Raw genomic sequence first — 18,643 nt, forward strand, 5'->3', positions numbered from 1 at the left:
TGTCGTGAGAGCGATAGATGTCGCGACATCGTCGCTGGCTTGTGGTCTGCCAGTACGTCGACATCAACAAAATGAGTGTCGACCTCACAAATGATTGGCGTTAAGGAGTGTTCGATACTCCTGCGATTGCGAGATGGGTCGACATTCTGTCGTCCGTGGTGCTCGTCGACAGTTGGTGAATTCAGGTATCCTATGGTACATGCCCCCCGAGTCCTAGTATACGAGGACGGATTTTGCGTGTGAGTGTACTGAAGGACGTCGAGTGGTGGTATATTGGGGAAATGATACGCACCATTTCGGGGTTAGAAATTTTAGGGTTTTCCCGCTCTTATGAGGAAGCGAAGAGGCGAGAAATTATAGCCGCTGGATGGGACTGGATCTGACGGCGCTGGAGGCACTTGCAGTCTTGGCTTCTTTAATACGAAACGAAGATGAAAAGACGCGCACCAGAACCTAAAAACGCTGTGCTTTCCTGAACCGAAAAGCGTCCTTTGCCCGCCGGTGAGAGTTACCTTGCGTGCTGCGAAATCGCTCATCCTTCTTGCTTTCATACGCAATATTCCAGGTAAACATCCAACCTTGTCTTCGTCCTAGCGTGGGTTAGTTTTTGACCGATAATGGAAGAAAAGGGGCAGAACTCTGGTGTAGAACTACCGGGGCCGTCGTCATCGGCTGAGTGTCCTGTTGTTACCACTATACCATTTGGTGAGAGTGCGTTTTGTTATGGAAACGTGGGGAGTGAAGGCCCAGAGGCGCGTGGAACATTACCAGCCCGTGACGGTGATTACGCCTGGGTGGCGCGTGAAGTTGACGAAGTTAGTAGTCTGTTTAGGAGTAGGGGAGTGTTAGCAGATTGGGTAGAAAATAGTTGTATTTTGAGAACCCTAGGGTATAAATCTTGTATAAAGTTGGTGGCTTGTAGGGAGGATGAGAGGGTGTTTCACGGGAAGGAGAATAGCTCCAACGAATTCTTTTACTGCTATGCGTCTCCGTTTTACGACTTGTATCTGAGAGTGCCTTTCACAACCTTCCAAATGGATGTGTTGAGGACCTTAAATGTCGCGCCTAGTCAATTGCATCCCAACAGTTGGGGATACATGCAAGCATTTGTTGTTCTGTGTCGAGCCTTGGCTATTAGGCCGACAGTGGCATTGTTTTTACACTTTTTTAGGTGTCGACCGACCGTTAAAAGAGGTTGGGTGTCGTTAATTTCGGAGTCGGGAAATGCTCTTCTAGAGCTTTTCCTGCAATCGTATAGGGGTTTTAAAAATAAATTTTTCAAAGTGTCGATCCTTGACGCTGGGCGGAGGCATTTTTTCGATGGAGAGGGAAACCCCAAGTTCCCTTTGTACTGGACGCAAGAACCACTGAGGTTTACCTCGTGGGCTGAGGATATAATGACGATCGAGGAGATTGAGGCGTTGAACGTGCTGACGGCCTTGCCACGCCCCTTTTCTTCCCGTCGGCTTATAAACTGCCTTGAGCATGACGATGCTGATTCGAGGGTGTTTGGTACGATCCTCTTCTTATTATTTTTATTTGTTGCTTTGTTGTTGTTGACTGGTCTTGGTTGATCTGTGTTGTGCAGAGATAATGGGAAGAAAGGGAAGTGGCCGAAATTGGTTCCAAGCTATCGACAATGAGAGGACCGAAGGTGATCTTCCTGGGTCATCCTCCAGACGCATGCAGGGACCACAATGTGTTCAAGTGCAACCAACTGGGCCAGTGGTGGCGGTGGCCTCGACTGATGAGATCATGGCCGCTGAAGAGCAGCCCTTGATACGAAAAAGGAAAGGGAAGGTGGTCGACACTAATGTTGCTGCGTCAAAGAAGAGGAAGGAGATTGTAGATGAGACAGAGCGTTCCCTTCCTCTCGGTGTGTGGGATCCCTCATTTACCATGAGCCACAGGGTTGAACCCATTTTGGACAACTCGGAGAAGAAGGTGGTGGAGGGCATGACTGAGCAGCAAATGGCCGACGACTTGTTGGAAATGACGACTCGGTCACAAATGCTAGCGTGGCATCTTACATATGCCTCCGACAGAGGTACGCTGCGGGGCGAGTTGGACAAGGCGCGGATTCAGCTGAAGGAGCTTACTGAGGCTCATGCTGGTTGTGATGCAAGGCAGAAACGGTCAGAGCAACTGCTGAGAGAGGCTGAAGTGTTGCTGAACGATGCCCGGGATGCTGGCTTGACATTGAGGAAGGAGCGTGATGAACTGTTGATCGAGCTAGAAAGAGCCAAGAAAATAGGGGTGGCGGCGAGCAAGGAGCGGGATGCGCTAAGGGCAGAAGGGAAAGAGGACCGGGAGCTGATAGAAGAATTAAAGGAGGCGGTGATGATCGAACATACCAGGGGGTTTCGGAAAGCTGTGAGGCAAGTTGGACACTTGCTTAAGGTGTCGACTGATGGAGTGGATTTTGATGTCCGGAAAGATGTGTATGAGGGGCAACTGAAACCCCTTAATGAAATTCCCGAAGATGCCTTCATGGACGAAGAAGAAGATGAAGAGGTGGTTGCGACTGAGGAACCTGTGGAAGCAGTCGCTGTGGATGAACCAGCTGCTGAGACGGTCAAAGATGTTGCTGGCAACACACCCAACATTGTATTAGATTAGGAATTTATGAACTTTGAAATGCTAAACTTGGGTTGTTGATCTGTTAAATGGTATATTTGGATTTGTTGAAAATTGGATGTGTGTAGATACTATAAACGTTTCTTGTAACGCCTTGTATGTTGAATATTCGTCTGAACAAGCTAATGTCAAAGATGATGATCAACTAAGAAGATAACACCTTAAGTGTCGATGTCGAATGCATACATAGCGTCGTGCGTCACGGTCGAGGGTGAATATTGGGTGTTCAAGGGAGAACAGTTACCCGTGGGAGTGTATCCCGAATGGACTGGGTGTTCAAGGAAGAACAGTTACCCGCGGGAGTGTATCCCGAATGGACTGGGTGTTCAAGGGAGAACAGTTACCCGGGAATAGTTCCTATTCGTTCGGAAATGCTTGTGGCGATCCACGATGACCTTGGGACTCGACATGCGAGAAATTAAATATGAACTGAAATGATAATAATAATGAAATATACTTCTTGTTTGAAACTATAATGAGTAATGTTTCAGCAAAAATTGAATGCTAACTGAAATAATATTTAAGATGGGTAGCGTTCCACGTGTTGGGAATGGCTTGTCCGTCTAGGAGTTGGAGGCGGTATGCACCATTTGCCATGTCCTCGGCGATGCGGAATGGGCCTTCCCAGTTGGCGGCTAACTTGCCGTGCGCTCGATTCTTCCTAGCTTCTCCTCGTTTTCTCCAAACCAGATCGCCACTTTTGAATGCTATGGGTTTGACTTTGGTGTTGTAACGGCGAAATAGCATTCGCTTTTGATCTTCTGCGCGGATGGTAGCAACCTCTCGACGCTCAGGAAGAATGTCGAGATTCACCCGTATTTGTTCGTCATTAAGCGTCATATCAGTGATATGTCGTCTTAACGAGGGTTCGCCGACCTCGACCGGGAGCATGGCATCAGTGCCATAAGTCAGGTTGAATGGTGTGTCGCCTGTAGATCCGTGTGGAGTGCACCGATATGCCCACAAGGCCTCTGGTAGCTCTTCTACCCACAAACCTTTGGCTTCGCCGAGTCGCTTTTTTAACTCAGTAAGTATGGCTTTGTTTGCGGCTTCGGCCTGGCCGTTCGTTTGAGGATGCTCGACTGAGGAGGTGACATGTTTAATGCCTAAGCTGCTGAGGAATGCCTCTAGTTTGCGCTCGACGAACTGGCGACCGTTGTCAGTAATGATTTTCTGTGGTAGTCCGAATCGACAGATCAGGTGCCAGATGAACTTCTGTACCCGCTGAGCACTGATGACGGATAACGGCTCAGCCTCTATCCATTTTGTGAAATAGTCGACCGCCACAAGAAGGAACTTGTTCTGCGCTTTGGCGAGGGGTAAAGGTCCACCTATGTCGAGGCCCCACTGAGCGAAGGGCTAGGGGGAAATGATACCATGCAAGTCCTCGGGAGGTGCGTGGATGTCGTGACCGTGGGCCTGACAGGATAGACATTTCTTGACGAATGTTTCACAATCTTGGTCGAGCGTAGGCCAGTAATATCCGGCGCGGAGTACGCGTGCTCTGAGCGTTCGCTTACCCGAGTGTAATCCGCATACACCTGTGTGCAGCTCGCGCAAGACGTAGTCGGCTTCTTCCTCTGATATGCACTTCAATAGAGGAGTACTGTGGCCGCGGCGGTATAAGTCGTCGCCGATGCACGAGAAACGTGCAATTCGCTTTGAATCAGCCAAACTAATGCTCTCTCCCTGTTCCTGTTGCACCATTAGATCTCTGATCTTCTGGCGCCAGTCTGTGGCAGGAGTCGACACGTCGGTGACGAAGGCTTCCACTACAGGATGATCGAGCGTCATCTTGATGATTGACGACAGCTGTGCTCTCTCCTTAGAGTGAGTTAACTTGGACAGGAGATCTGCTCTCGTGTTTTTCTCCCTGGGGACATGGACGATATTGACTTCGGAGAAATTTTGAAGTAGAGTCTGAGCTTTGTGGAAATAGCGCAGTAACTGATTATCTTTAACCTGATAAGTTCCGTTCACGTGTCCGACTACCAACTTTGAATCCATCCGACATTCTAGACGAGTGATCGCGAACTTTTTGGCTAAAGATAGGCCAGCAATCAAGGCTTCGTACTCGGCCTGGTTGTTGCTAGCAGAAAATTTGAATGTGATGGCTTGTTCTACAATGAAACCATGTGGTCCTTCTAGGACAACCCCGGCTCCCCCCCCTTTTTTATCGGAGGATCCATCGACACTGAGGAGCCATTTTGGTGTAGAGTCATCGGGTGCGAGTATTAATTCAACTGCAAAATCCGCTAAATGCTGTCCCTTGACGGAACCCCTCGGCTTATAACGTAAACCGAACTCGGAAAGCTCTACGGACCAAGAAACCATCCTTCCTGCTAAGTCGGGCTTGCGGAGGATCTTGGCGATCGGGTGATCGGTACGGACTACTACTTGGTGGCTCTGAAAATAAGGTCGGAGTCGACGTGAAGCTGTGAGTAGAGCTAGTGCGATTTTCTCAATGCGGGAATATCTTTCTTCCGCCCCCTGTAGCGTACGGCTGATAAAGTATATTAACTTGAGAGACGGCGCTTCTTGGATTAGGGCAGCACTGACAACGGAGTGGGATGCTGCGATATACAGTTGTAAGTCGGACCCAGTGTCCGGTCTAGCCATAATTGGAGGACTAGTGAGAATACGTTTGACAGTGTTGAATGCTGTTTCACAATCATCATCCCAGTGTCGGGTAGTGCCCTTCTTCATGTTCTTCAGGATGGGTTTGATGTGTTCGGCTAGCTTCGGAATGAAGCGAGAGAGGGCCGTGAGCCTACCAACCAACCGTTGTACCTCCCTAAGAGTTGCTGGGGCTGTCATGTCGAGTACAGCTTTGCATTTATCTGGGTTGGCCTCGATGCCTCGACGAGTAAGCATGAAACCCAAAAACTTACCTGCAGGGACTTCGAAGGTACATTTAGAAGGGTTGAGACGCATGCTGTATCTTCTGATTTGGCCAAACACCTCTTCTAAATCTTGTAAATGTTGCTCCATAGAGTGGCTCCGAATGACCATGTCGTCGACGTAAACATCCATGCATCGACCTATCTGATGATGAAAAACCTTATCCATGAGGCGTTGGTAAGTCGCCCCGGCATTCTTCAAACCGAACGACATTACTTCATAACAATAATTGGCGCGCTCGGTAATGAAAGCTGTCTTGCTTTGATCAGGTGCGTACATGGGGATTTGGTTGTAGCCCGAATATGCGTCGAGGAAACTGAGTACAACATGGCCGGAAGCTCCATCTACCAACCGATCAATGCTAGGCAAGGGATATAAATCCTTAAGGCACGCTTTGTTGAGGTCGGTGAAGTCGACACACATTCTCCACTGACCGTTCGACTTCTTGACCATGACTACGTTCGACAACCACGTAGTGTAGTTTAACTCTCTGATGAACTGGGCGTTCATCAACTTCTCTACCTCGACCTGAATGGCCTTGCGCTTCTCCTCTCCGAACCGTCTCTTCTTTTGCACGACTGGGCGTGCCTCTCTGAAGATAGACAATTTATGGGCCATGACCCCGGGGTGGATTCCTGGCATATCGGAGGCCGTCCAGGCGAATAAATCTGCGTTCGCTCGGAGCATATGTCCCAGATCCTGTTCATCTTTCAAAGCGAGGTTCGCGCCAATGCTTGTGTTTTTGGAGGCGTCCGCCGACAATGAAAGGAGTTTGACCTCGCCTTGTGGATGGAGACGCTCATCTATGTTAGTTCGGGGGTCCAAGTCGACCGCCGCTGTTTCAGCTCCTCTCGTCCTTTTGGTTGGGATAAAAGGGGTGACCTTAAGACCAGCCACATAACACTGTCGAGCCGTTCGCTGATCCGCCCTTACGGTGCAAATGGTGCCGCGTTCCGTGGGAAACTTCATGCCCAGGTGGGGGGTGGACACAATGGCTCCAAATGCATTCAAACAAGGTCGTCCCAACAAGGCGTTGTATGATGTATTGGCCTCGACTAATAGAAAGCGGATTCTAAGTTCCGGTGCTTCTCGAGCAGTTCCAAGGCGCGTTCGCAGGTCGAGGTATCCTCGGGTGTCGACTCTTTCCCCTGCAAAGCCAACAATTTGCTCGTTGAAAGGAGCAATAAGGTCTTCGGATAGATCCATCTTTTTGAAGGTGGACCAGTATAGGATATTGACCGAACTCCCCTGATCGACAAGTACCTTGCTGACGTCGTATCGAGCTATTTCAGCAGTGATGACCATGGGGTCATCGTGATCAGGGTCGGGCGCATGGAAATCTGCATTGGTGAAGGTAATATCGGGAATAGACCGAGTCTGTCGATCCACCATGTGTACTGACTTTAACTGTCTGAGATGTCGTTTCCTGGCGGAGGACGACACTCCCTCCCGGCGAAACCACCCGATATGGTGTCAATTCGTCCTCGGACTAAACGTTCTCTCTCCGTTCGTCGAGGTGGACTGCGCGATCGCCTGTGGCGTCGGTCATCCCTGGGAAGTGATCGCTCAGGGCTCCGTCTGGAGGGATCCTTTCGGTGAGGAGTTGTGGCTCGGGTAGAAATTCTGTCCTTAACATAGTTCTGGAGGTAGCCTGCTTGGATGAGTCGCTCCAGCTCGTCCTTCACCAAGTTGCATTCTTCTGTGTCATGCCCATGATTCATGTGGAGACGGCAGGTCTTGCTGCTATCCGCGTTCTTGGGAGTAGCTCGTCGTCGCACAGTTAGGAGTTCTGCGTGCAAAGCCTCCTCCAGCACCTTTGCTCTGGGAGCGTTGAGGGTTGCATAACGATCGTACTTAGGCGTCCACCCTGACTCTTTTCGGGGCGGTCGATCGGATTTATAGTCGTTGGTCGATCGCTTTGCGGTTTTCTTGACATCGTGACTAGAGGTATCCTGCTGCTGCTTCTTCCGACAATTTCAGAGATCCTCGATGCGGATGAACTTTGCAATTGTGGATTGCAGTTCTTCCATAGATGCTGGAGGGTTAGCATACAATTGTTCTGCAAAATATCCTGGCCTTAAGCACGAAGGTAGATTGCTGATAATGAAGGTGTGATTGATATCTTTCACACGTCGGGCCGTCTCGTTGTACCGTTGCATGAACGCTCGTAGTGTTTCATCCTTTTCCTGCTTGGTATTCACCAGCTCAGCCGCCGTCATCTCCGGTTTTCTGTTGGTTGCGTACTGTTTTCTGAACAGAGTTTCAATTGTCGCAAAACAATCCACTGAATTCCGTGGAAGAGTGTGGAACCACTCCAAGGCCTCATCCTTGAGGGATAAGGAGAAAGCTCTGCATATGACGGGGTCATTATCTGTGTAGAATGCCATGGCGTCTACAAAGTTGCGCAGGTGATTGTCGGGATCGGCGGAGCCATCATAACGTTCTAACGTTGGGGGGGGGGGTTTATCCGGCATGTGCGCTTGCATGATGGCCTCTGTGAACGGGAGTAGGTTGGTGAGGCGCATGGAGGTGGGCCCTTTCCTCCTCCCGCCAAAAGGGTCCGATGGTCCTCCATGGTGACTCGATTCATTATTATCCTGCCGAGTAGAGGCAGATACTTCTGGCGGTGGGCGTTACGCCCTCAGTGCCGCCAGCTCCTCCGCTTGCTTGCGTTGGAGCTCCTGCTGCTCCCGTATAGTCTGTGCTTGTGCCTCGATCTGGGTTTGCAGTTGCTGGATCAAATCACGAGTGTTGAAGTCTTCCATAGCTCCGGTGGTCGTCGTTGGGATGTTAAATCTCGGCCCCACGGTGGGCGCCAAAATGTTTCTGTATGAATGTGAAACCGAGATACGAACCTAACAAATCTCCACTGCTCCTTCCTGCGATGCTGTTACCGTGATATCTCTCTTCCTGCGTTATCCTCTCTGATGGGAAAGTGGGCTGGGTACCTGCAAAGGCACTCCGACGCTCAAGTCAGAAAAGGGGTCACCTGAATCTTTTGGTTCAAAGTGATCAAGAAGAAGAATAATTTCTCTTTCTTAATTTCTCTAAGGGGAAAAACGTACCTTTTTTCTTATGTGCTTTGCCTATTTAAAACAAGAAAATAAACCGTTTACCTGGAAATCCGGACAGTTACCGAAGTGAACTATTTGTAAGTTGTAACTGCTAGGTTGTGTCTGATATTGAGTCAATTACTTGCGTGATTCGTGGCGTTGCGTTAGCTAATATTTGTAACTGCTTATTCTTAACTGCTGAACCGTTTATTATGATATCGTTCACTATATGTCGACCACTGTTTGCGTCGACACAAACATATGAAATGTCGTGAGAGCAATAGATGTCGCGACATCGTCGCTGGCTTGTGGTCTGCCAGTACGTCGACATCAACAAAATGAGTGTCGACCTCACAAATGATTGGCGTTAAGGAGTGTTCGATACTCCTGCGATTGCGAGATGGGTCGACATTCTGTCGTCCGTGGTGCTCGTCGACAGTTGGTGAATTCAGGTATCCTATGGTACACCTATTAACACTGGTTTCTTCGAAAACACCCACACCAACAAAAAGAGTCTTAAGAAAATTTTAATTTACTCTTAGAGAATTTAATTTAAAAACCAAATTTATCATTATAGAATTTTACTATCCTAAATTCAATTTTTCTTACCATATTGCATATACATATACAAATCCAATCTCATACGTGCAAAATAACACATTTTTTTAATTTCTAAAGAAAAAAAAACTATTCATATTAAACATTGATCGTTAGTCATTACAAATTCTTAATAATATTCAAGATTATGAACTCAAATATAAAAAATTGATAAAACATATCTCACAATCTAAAAAAAAAGTAAAAGACAATAACTTTTAGAAAATAATTTAAATAAGTAGAAAAGAAATTAATTTTATAATATATACAAATTCTCAACTTAAAATATTTATTTTTCATTATTCTTCCACCTAAATTAAACCAACTTTGTGAAAACCAACTTATGAAGCCTGTTTAAGACAATATATGAATTTATTTAACCTACACAATGATGATTTATTAGTAATAGAAGAATAATTATGATTATAACTTTGACGAATGTGAATAAATTTTTTTTCACTAAGAGTACCATTTAAAAAAACTTTGTTTATGTCAGGTAGAACAAGATTCAAATTTTTAGAGGCAACAATGGAAAGAAGAAGTGTAAGAGTAATAATCTATTGTCTGTTGTGTTGTACTCTTTTTTCTGTGCAGATAATTGAAGTACATATCTTTATTCAAAATTTCTGCATCATATCAGAAAAATGTTAAGAGATAAAATGTTTTGAAAATGTTTTCCTAATACCCTTTGTCTGACGCATCCGTAAGTAGCAAAATTTCCTCTGTAAGAAGCAACATAACATCTGACATCATAACATCTCTAGAAAAACCAATTTTCTTCTTAGCACAACCTCAATACAAGCCTTGAAAAGTCCTTGTGATGATAACTTGCTTGTGAGTGTGTTTGATATTTGGTTAAATGAAAGACAAAGTTGATTCATGTGACATTGTGATGGTAGAGTGTAAGAATGATACCTCACTATACACCTTTGAGTTTCAGTGAAACACTTTTGAGTGCTTGAGTGAAACACTGTCTTTAGTGAGGAATTGTTCCATGCACTATATGATAACATTCTTGCTTGGTTGGTTTATTATTCATGAGGTTTGCATCTTTTGTGTATGTCTTGATTATGTGAGCACCGTAGTTGAAGCTTGATTGGCTAAAACATCATTATATCTTGACTAATCTTTTTATGATGAGCAAACATGAGTGATTTACTTGTCCTAGAAAAAAAAATGCTTTTTGGTGTGCTAGACCATTGTAGTATGAGTATTTTGTTTAAGACAAAGTTACATTTTGCTTGAGGACAATCAAAGTTTCAAGTTTGGGGTTGTGATAACGGTTGAAAAATCGTTATTTTTAACTTAATTTTGATATTAAAAACACCCTTTCTGACTTAGAAACTTGCTTTAACTCATGTTTTTGCTTTAGTTTTGTGAATAAGAGAGTTGAACGTGAATTTAATGGTTTTGTGCTAGATTCCCTTGATTTTGTAGGCTATTGGAATGATTTGAAAGAAGAGTTAAAGTACTGAATGGTTGGAATGCAGAAAAGTCAACCATAATGCAGAAAAGTCAACCAGAGTGCAGAAAAGTCAACCAGAGTGCAGAAAAGTCAACCAGAATGCAGAGTGCAGAAAAGTCAACCAGTGTGCAGAAAAAGTAGCGCTGAGCGCCAATTTGAGTGCCGTTTTCCGCCCGAGCGCCCCACTTAGGGCCCTGAGTGCCGACGACGTGGGGTTGGACCTATTTTCTGTTATTTTTATGGGCTTGGACCTGTTTTCTGTTATTTTTATGTTCTATTTAAGGACTTACACGTTCTAGTGATTGTATCTTTTGATGGCTTGAGCACAGAAACACACTTTTCACCCCTTGGGGGTAGATTTGGAGATGGTGATGGCTCTCCTCTTCTCTTTCTAGGGTTTTGCTATCTCTTTAACTCTTTCATTCCATTGTTCATTTAGTTTCACTATGTCTATGGTGAACTAAACCTCCATTGTTGTTGGGGATTGATGTAACTTTTGTAAACTCTCATGTATTGAATTGATTCTTGATTATATATGCTTTTACTTCATTAATTGTTAGGATTTTTCCTCTACTTCTTGATATTTATTAAGTGATTCCCAACAAAGTATAAAAACATGAATTTTTTTAAAGTATTAGATTTTAATAAACATAGGTGTTTCGTTTGGATGAATAAATGCATAACATCTTGCTTATATTATAACCTTTTGTCAGAGCGGTGTAGTAGAATGATTAGCGTGTTTAGACAAAAATCAAGATGACGACGTGAATTGATTTCTTATGCTTTAAAATACTTTTTCTTTCTCTTTATAATATTTATGTTGAGATTGTTGATAGGAACAACACTGGTTCAGCTGAACCTACAATCTCAGAACTTCTAGTTTTTTATGATGATAACATAATTAATAACACATGTGATGCTTATGGGTTACATGTTTTATTGCTTACATGCTACATGTTTTAATCAATGTATAAATCTATTTAAAGCATGGAGAACATGATTGTGTTGATACATTGCATTTCACTGTGCTATATAATTGATTTTATTGGTGAATGCATGTATGAGGTTTTACAAAATGAAAACCAAGAGAACTTATATTGAACTTTTTATTGTGTGGCAAAACAACAGTTTTAAGTCGACTTCATTATGGGGTGAATCGATTAAAACACGTGGCTTTGCATAAACTTGTTAAAAGTGTGCTGTGAGATTTTTCAAAGAAGAAGTTTTCAAAACTATGTTAAACTGTGTTACATAGTCGATTATATGCAACTTGCATTCGACTAAGTCTGTTACAGTTTTGAAATTCTGTTAATGCTTGTGTTAAATGTTACAACGACTATATTTTTATATATGTTGACCAAGCATTTATTATGGATCGATTGCATTAATTGCACATTCAATTAACTGCATTAATTGCTGCTAACTGCTTTAACTGAATTGTTACATTCCACTGCATTAGTAGCTAAGTCGATTAAAATGCGTCTGAATTGTGAAAATCTATAAATTGACGCAAACTTGATCTTTGTAAGAACTTTTGTGATTCTAACAGTTTTGTGATATTTTGCAGAAAGTGCATTCTTATAGAGAAAGGGAAAAGCTCCAAGAAACAAGAAGTGACCGTGGTGTTCATCTACTTGTGGATTCTTGAAGAGCAAGTTAACTGCATTTACAAAGGCTGATCATATTTGCACATTTGGGTGTTACTGAAAGATCAGAGGCTACAATCTTGTAAAGATTGGTTTGTTGTTTCCCTGTTGTGATTACAGGAAGAAGAGCGTGTTGCGTTCTTGACTTTGAGGGTGGGTCAAAGGGTTGGACTGTAGGAGAGGGGATACTTGCTGCTAGTATGTTTTGTATATGCCTATATTTTGATTAGAGGGTTAGAGAGGTGTTTTATATTTTTGACGTGAGGTCGCTATAAAAACCTTGTTGTAAAAACCTTTATCATTATAGTGCATTGACTTCTTATGGTTGGAAGGACACTGGATGTAGGCTTGGCCCAACCAGTATAAAAACCAAGTCTTTGATCTTTCTATCCCTGCACTTTTATTTATTCGACAGCATACCGCATTAAATCGATTACATTTCCGCTGCATAAACAAATATTTTTCCTTGCGTTTTAAGAAAGCTTTTAAAGGTATCCACTTTGCGAAAAAGATTCAAAGAAAACTTTGCTTTTACATTTCACCAATCCACCCCCCTCTGGGTGTGAGAAATCAAGCCATTCTATTTTCAACAATTGGCACCAGAGCTGGTTTTTATAAGATATTTGAAAGACAAGTCGATTATCTTTTTCCTTAAATCGACTGATCCTGAAAAATGGCTTGTATTTCTCAAACAAGAAGGATAAGTGAATCTACATATGAACTGGTATCAGCCACTTGAAATACAAAATTAAATTCTATTACTAACGACTTCTATGAATCTTTTGAAACATGGATTTCACTAAACGGCTCCAGATCACAAAGATTAAATCTGCAGGCTGAAAGATTTGCGAGATTTCTCAAGCTGAAGAAAGATGACAAGATTCAAAGTGAGAACAAAGAAAATGTACATGGTAAGGATCTCATCATGATTGCAAAATCTGAGACAGTTGGACAACACGTGAGACAAGGAACGAAAAGCTCCATGTGGTACCTGGACAGTGGATGCTCAAGACATATGACTGAAGATTCAACAAAGTTCATTAGCATATCTCACAAGACTTCTGGATATGTCACATATGACGACAACAATAAAGGAAAGATCATTGGTATAGGTAAAATTAAAACTCCTTCGTCATATGAAATTAAAAATGTTCTTCTTGTTGAAGGGTTAAAACACAATCTACTCAGCATCAGTCAACTATGTGATAGAGGATTAAAGATTACGTTTGAACCTAAATATTGTCTGATCAGCAACGATTCAACTGATGAGTTGTTACTTGTGGGAAGGAGACATAAGAATATCTACATAATCGACTTCAAAGAAACGTCATTCAAGTCTATCGTTTGTTTGATGACTAAAGAAGATGATGTCTGGTTGTGGCACAAAAGACTAGCTCACATCAACATGGGGTAACTAAACAAGCTAGTATCAAAGGATCTTGTTATTGGTCTTCCAAATATTCCCTACGCTTCTGAAATATTATGTGATGCATGCAAAAAGGGAAAACAAACTAAGCAATTCTTCAAGAACAAAAGGGACATATCAACTTCCAAACCTCTACAACTTCTACACATGGACCTATTTGGCCCCTCAAGGGTGAAGAGTTTAGGTGGAAACTCTTATGGATTGGTAATTGTAGATAATTATTCTCGTTTCACTTGGATCTTCTTCATCTCTACCAAGAGTGACACACTCAACGTTTTTAAGAAGTTTGTTGCTGTTATTCAAAATGAGAAGGAACTGAGAATCAAATCGATTAGAAGTGATCAAGACAAAGAATTTCAAAATGAATCATTTGATGAATACTGTGCTGAAATGGGAATATCTCACAATTTTTCAGCACCTAGAACACCTCAACAAAATGGTGTGGTTGAAAGAAAGAACAGGGCATTGGAAGAGTTAGCAAGAACAATGTTGAATGAAAGGAACATGCCAAAGTACTTCTGGGCAGATGCAGTGAGTACAACTTGCTATGTATTGAACATAACTGTTATAAGATCAATGTTGAAAGTTACTTCATATGAGCTATTCAAAGGGAGAAAGCAAAATATCTCACATCTAAGGATCTTTGGATGCAAATGCTTTGTTCTAAACAATGGAAAGGAAAACCTTGGTAAATTTGATTCCAAGGCTGATGAAGCAATTTTCATTGGATAATCACTTACAAGCAAAGCTTATCGGATATACAACAAGAGAACAATGTGTGTTGAAGAATCAGTTCACATCGCATTTGATGAGTTTATTGAAACCGCTATTAATTCTGAACATAATAGAAAATCGATAGAAGCGGACAACTCAGCTGGAGAAGAGGAAGAAAATGAAGAAATTCCAGAAGAAGAGATCTCTGAAGACGTAATCGACTCACCCAAAACAGAATCGATTAAGGAATGGAAAGTTCCTAAAAATGTCTCTACAGGCAATATAATATGTGATATTATAAGAGGTGTATCTACCAGAAGGCAACTGAATAAGTTATGCATGAATGTTGCATATGTGTCTAAGATTGAGCCAAAAAGGATTGAAGATGCTCTTGCAAATGAAAGTTGGATGATGGCCATGCAAGAGGAACTAAACCAGTTTACAAGAAATAAATTGTGGGAACTAGTACCAAGAACAGAAAGCCTGCTGGTCATAGGCATGAAATGGGTTTTCCGAAATAAGATGGATGATTCAGGTGAGATTATAAGAAATAAAGCAAGACTAGTGGATAAAGGCTACTGCCAAGAGGAAGGAATCAATTATGATGAAACTTATGCACCTGTGGCTAGACTGGAGGCAATAAGAATTCTTCTCGCTATTGCATCATTGATGAAGTTTAAGCTATATCAAATGGATGTCAAAAGTGAATTTCTAAATGGATACATTAAAGAGGAAGTGTATGTGGAACAGCCACCAGGATTTGAGGATTTTGAACATCCAGACCATCTATTCCAGCTCAAAAAGGCTCTGTATGGATTGAAGCAAGCACCAAGGCCATGGTACGAGCAGTTATGTGAGTTTCTGGTAAAGAAGGGATTCTCTAGGGGTAAAGTCGACCAAACTCCCTTCATTAGAAGTTCAAATAAAGATAAATTGTAAGTTCAAATTTATTTTGATGACATTATCTTTGGATCAACTAATCCTATTCTGTGCAAAGAATTTTCCAAGACTATGCAGGATGAGTTTGAGATGTCCATGATGGGAGAGCTTACTTACTTTCTGGGTCTTCAAGTCAAACTAGCTAAATATGGCATTTTCATTCATCAATCCAAGTACTGTACTGATTTGTTGAAGAAATTCAAAATGCTGGATTGGAAGGAAGCTACCACTCCCATGGTTACGAACTGCTACCTAGATCTTGATGAAGCAGGTAAAAATGTTGATCAAAAGATGTACAGAGGTATGATCGGATCTTTGTTATATTTAACTGCTAGTAGACCCGACATCATGCATAATGTATGTCTTTGTGCTAGATTTCAGTCTTCACCCAAAGAATCACATCTAACTGCTGTAAAAAGAATTTTGAAATATCTTAAAGGAACCAAAAGTCTTGGACTGTGGTATCCAAACGGTACAAATATTTTTCTTGAAGGGTATAGTGATTCTGACTTTGGAGGCTGTAAACTAGATAGAAAGAGCACTAGTGGCACTTGTCATCTACTTGAATCTTCTTTAATCTCTTGGCATTCAAAGAAACAAGCTTATGTGGCACTATTCACCACAGAAGCTGAATACATAGCAGTTGGTAGCTGTTGTGCTCAGTCTCTTAGGATCAAGAGCCAATTAGAAGATTACGGTATATCACTAGATCATATTCCCTTAAAATGTGATAACACAAGTGCAATAAATTTGACAAAAAATCCTATTCTTCATTTGAAAACTAAGCATATTGAAATAAGGCATCACTTCATACGAGACCACATCCTCAAGGGTGAAATTAAGGTTGAATATGTAGATACCTAGCATCAATGGGCTGATATTTTTACAAAACCATTGAACAAAGAAAGATTTTATACTAGTCTAAATGAACTAGGAATTTTAAATGACAGTAGTGTAAAGTAACTAATTATATCTGATTGAAATCGATTGTGTGATGTATGAAGTTGATTAATTTACTGTTTATCATTGCACTCATACATTTACACATACAGATTATATCTGTAATATTTCTTGCATTACAATAATTCTAAAATGCTTGATCTGGAAAGATCTTGAAAGGTTTTGCAGGAACATTGCTTCTGGAATAGCTACTGGAGATAAAACTCAAATGGAAAGCAATGAAATCGATTACAACAGTGGATCAATTGATTACCATTTTAACAGGGGTTATAAATTCCATGATTTGGAATTTGGTTATTCTGTTTATTAATCATATACTGTTGTTTGTTTCGTTTTCAATATATCTCTGATCTTTTATTTGGTTGAAATTACTTGAGATAATATTGAGATTGTTGATTGATATTGTATCCAAGCTACTTTGATATGGTTGCACAATTTTTGATCTGATACAATATTGTCACATGTTTATATTTGCTATGAAATGTTCTGTGAAAACTGCATTGTGCATTTAGATTTTGATTATAAAACATGCATAATGGCAGGAAGAGCATTGCATAGGATCTTAGATAATTTCACATGACTACACTTTAGGGGAGATTATATCTTTATCATGTGATTATCTGTGACAGGGGGATCATCATTGTTTGATTAATATGTTTTACTGATGAGTCTCTCAACAAATGTCTGTCAGCATATCATTATCATATGACATACCTTTTTTTCTAATGCACAAAGGGGGAAAATGCTGGAAAAAGAGTTTTCCATGTTAAACTTTCTGATAATGCTGGGAGAATACTTTGATAGTGTCTCTGATATTCATATTATGATGATATTCTATTTGTGCTCTGATATGAATCGCTTGTGCTGATATGAATTGATTTTTTTGAGCTGATTCAAATGAGAATATCTCAAAATGTTTGCAATGTTTTGCTTTGATACATGATCTGATATATTTGATAATCATTTGCACTGATACATTTTGACATGATATGATTGAATTTGTACAAACATAGTTGTTTATTAATCATGGTTCTGCATCATAAAAAAAAGGAGAGATTGTTGATAGGAAGACAACTAGTTTAGCTGAACCTACAATCTCAGAGCTTCTGGTTTTTTATGATGACAACACAATTAATAACACATGTGATGTTTATGTGTTACATGTTTTATTGCTTACATGCTACATGTTTTAACCAATGTATAAATTTGTTTAAAGCATGAAGAACATGATTGTGTTGATACATTGCATGCATGTCTAAGGTTTTACAAAATGAAAACCACAAGAACTTATATTGAACTTTTTATTGTGTGACAAAACAACAGTTTTAAGTCGACTTCATTATGGGGTGAATTGATTAAAACTCGTGGCTTTGCATAAACTTGTTAAAAGTGTGCTGTGAGGTTTTTCAAAGAAGAAGTTTTTCAAAACTGTTTAACTTGTTACATAGTCGATTATATGCAACTTGCATTCGACTAAGTCTGTTACAGTTTTGAAATTCTGTTGATGCTTGTGTTAAATGTTACAACGACTATATTTTTATATATGTTGACCAAACATTTATTATGGATTGATTGCATTAATTGCACATTCAGTAACTACATTAATTGCTGCTAACTGCTTTGACTGAATTGTTACATTCGACTGCATTAGTAGCTAAGTCGATTAAAATGCGTCTGAATTGTGAAAATCTATAAATTGACGCAAACTTGATCTTTGTAAGAACTTTTGTGATTCTAACAATTTTGTGATATTTTGCAGAAAATGCATTCTTACAGAGAAAGAGAAAGCTAAAAGAAACAAGAAGTGACTGTGATGTTCATCTACTTGTGCATTCTTGAAGAGCAATTTAACTGCATTTACAAAGGCTGATCATATCTGCACATTTGGGTGTTATTGAAAGATCAGAGGCTACAATCTTGTAAAGATTGGTTTGTTGTTTCCCTGATGTGATTGCGTTCTTGACTTTGAGGGTGGCTCAAAGGGTTGGACTGCAGGAGAAGGGGTTCTTACTGCTAGTCTGTTTTGTATATGCCTATATTTTGATTAGAGGGTTAGAGAGATGTTTTATAGTTTTGACGTGAGGTCGCTATAAAAACCTTGTTGTAAAAACCTTGATCATTATAGTGCATTGGCTTCATGTGGTTGGAAGGACACTAGATGTAGGCTTGGTCGAACCAGTATAATAACCAAGTGTTTGATCTTTCTATCCCTGCACTTTTATTTAGTCGACTGCATACTGTATTAAATCAATTACATTTTCGCTGCATAAACAAATATTTTTCCTTGCGTTTTAAGAAAGCTTTT

The 18,643-nt window shown here is 41.2% G+C and overlaps 2 protein-coding genes across 2 annotated transcripts; one reads left to right on the top strand and one right to left on the bottom strand.

Moving 5' to 3' along the window:
* Positions 1 to 617: 617 nt before the first annotated feature.
* On the top strand, positions 618 to 2,619 carry LOC148193918 (uncharacterized). Its single transcript, XM_088097044.1, has 2 exons — positions 618 to 1,512; positions 1,589 to 2,619. Exons 1-2 carry the CDS (start codon positions 618 to 620, stop codon positions 2,617 to 2,619), a joined length of 1,926 nt encoding a protein of 641 aa, XP_087953170.1.
* A 4,322-nt stretch (positions 2,620 to 6,941) lies between these two features.
* LOC148193919 (uncharacterized) lies at positions 6,942 to 8,012 on the bottom strand. The gene is made up of 2 exons (XM_088097045.1): positions 7,740 to 8,012; positions 6,942 to 7,502 (listed from the first exon to the last, which is right to left on the bottom strand). The coding sequence occupies exons 1-2, from the start codon at positions 8,010 to 8,012 to the stop codon at positions 6,942 to 6,944; spliced, it is 834 nt and encodes a 277-aa protein (XP_087953171.1).
* Positions 8,013 to 18,643: the final 10,631 nt, after the last annotated feature.

This window comes from Vigna umbellata, chromosome 8, assembly GCF_029865625.1.
Source record: "Vigna umbellata cultivar VRB3 chromosome 8, Vumbellata_1.0, whole genome shotgun sequence".
Lineage (NCBI taxonomy): Eukaryota > Viridiplantae > Streptophyta > Magnoliopsida > Fabales > Fabaceae > Vigna > Vigna umbellata.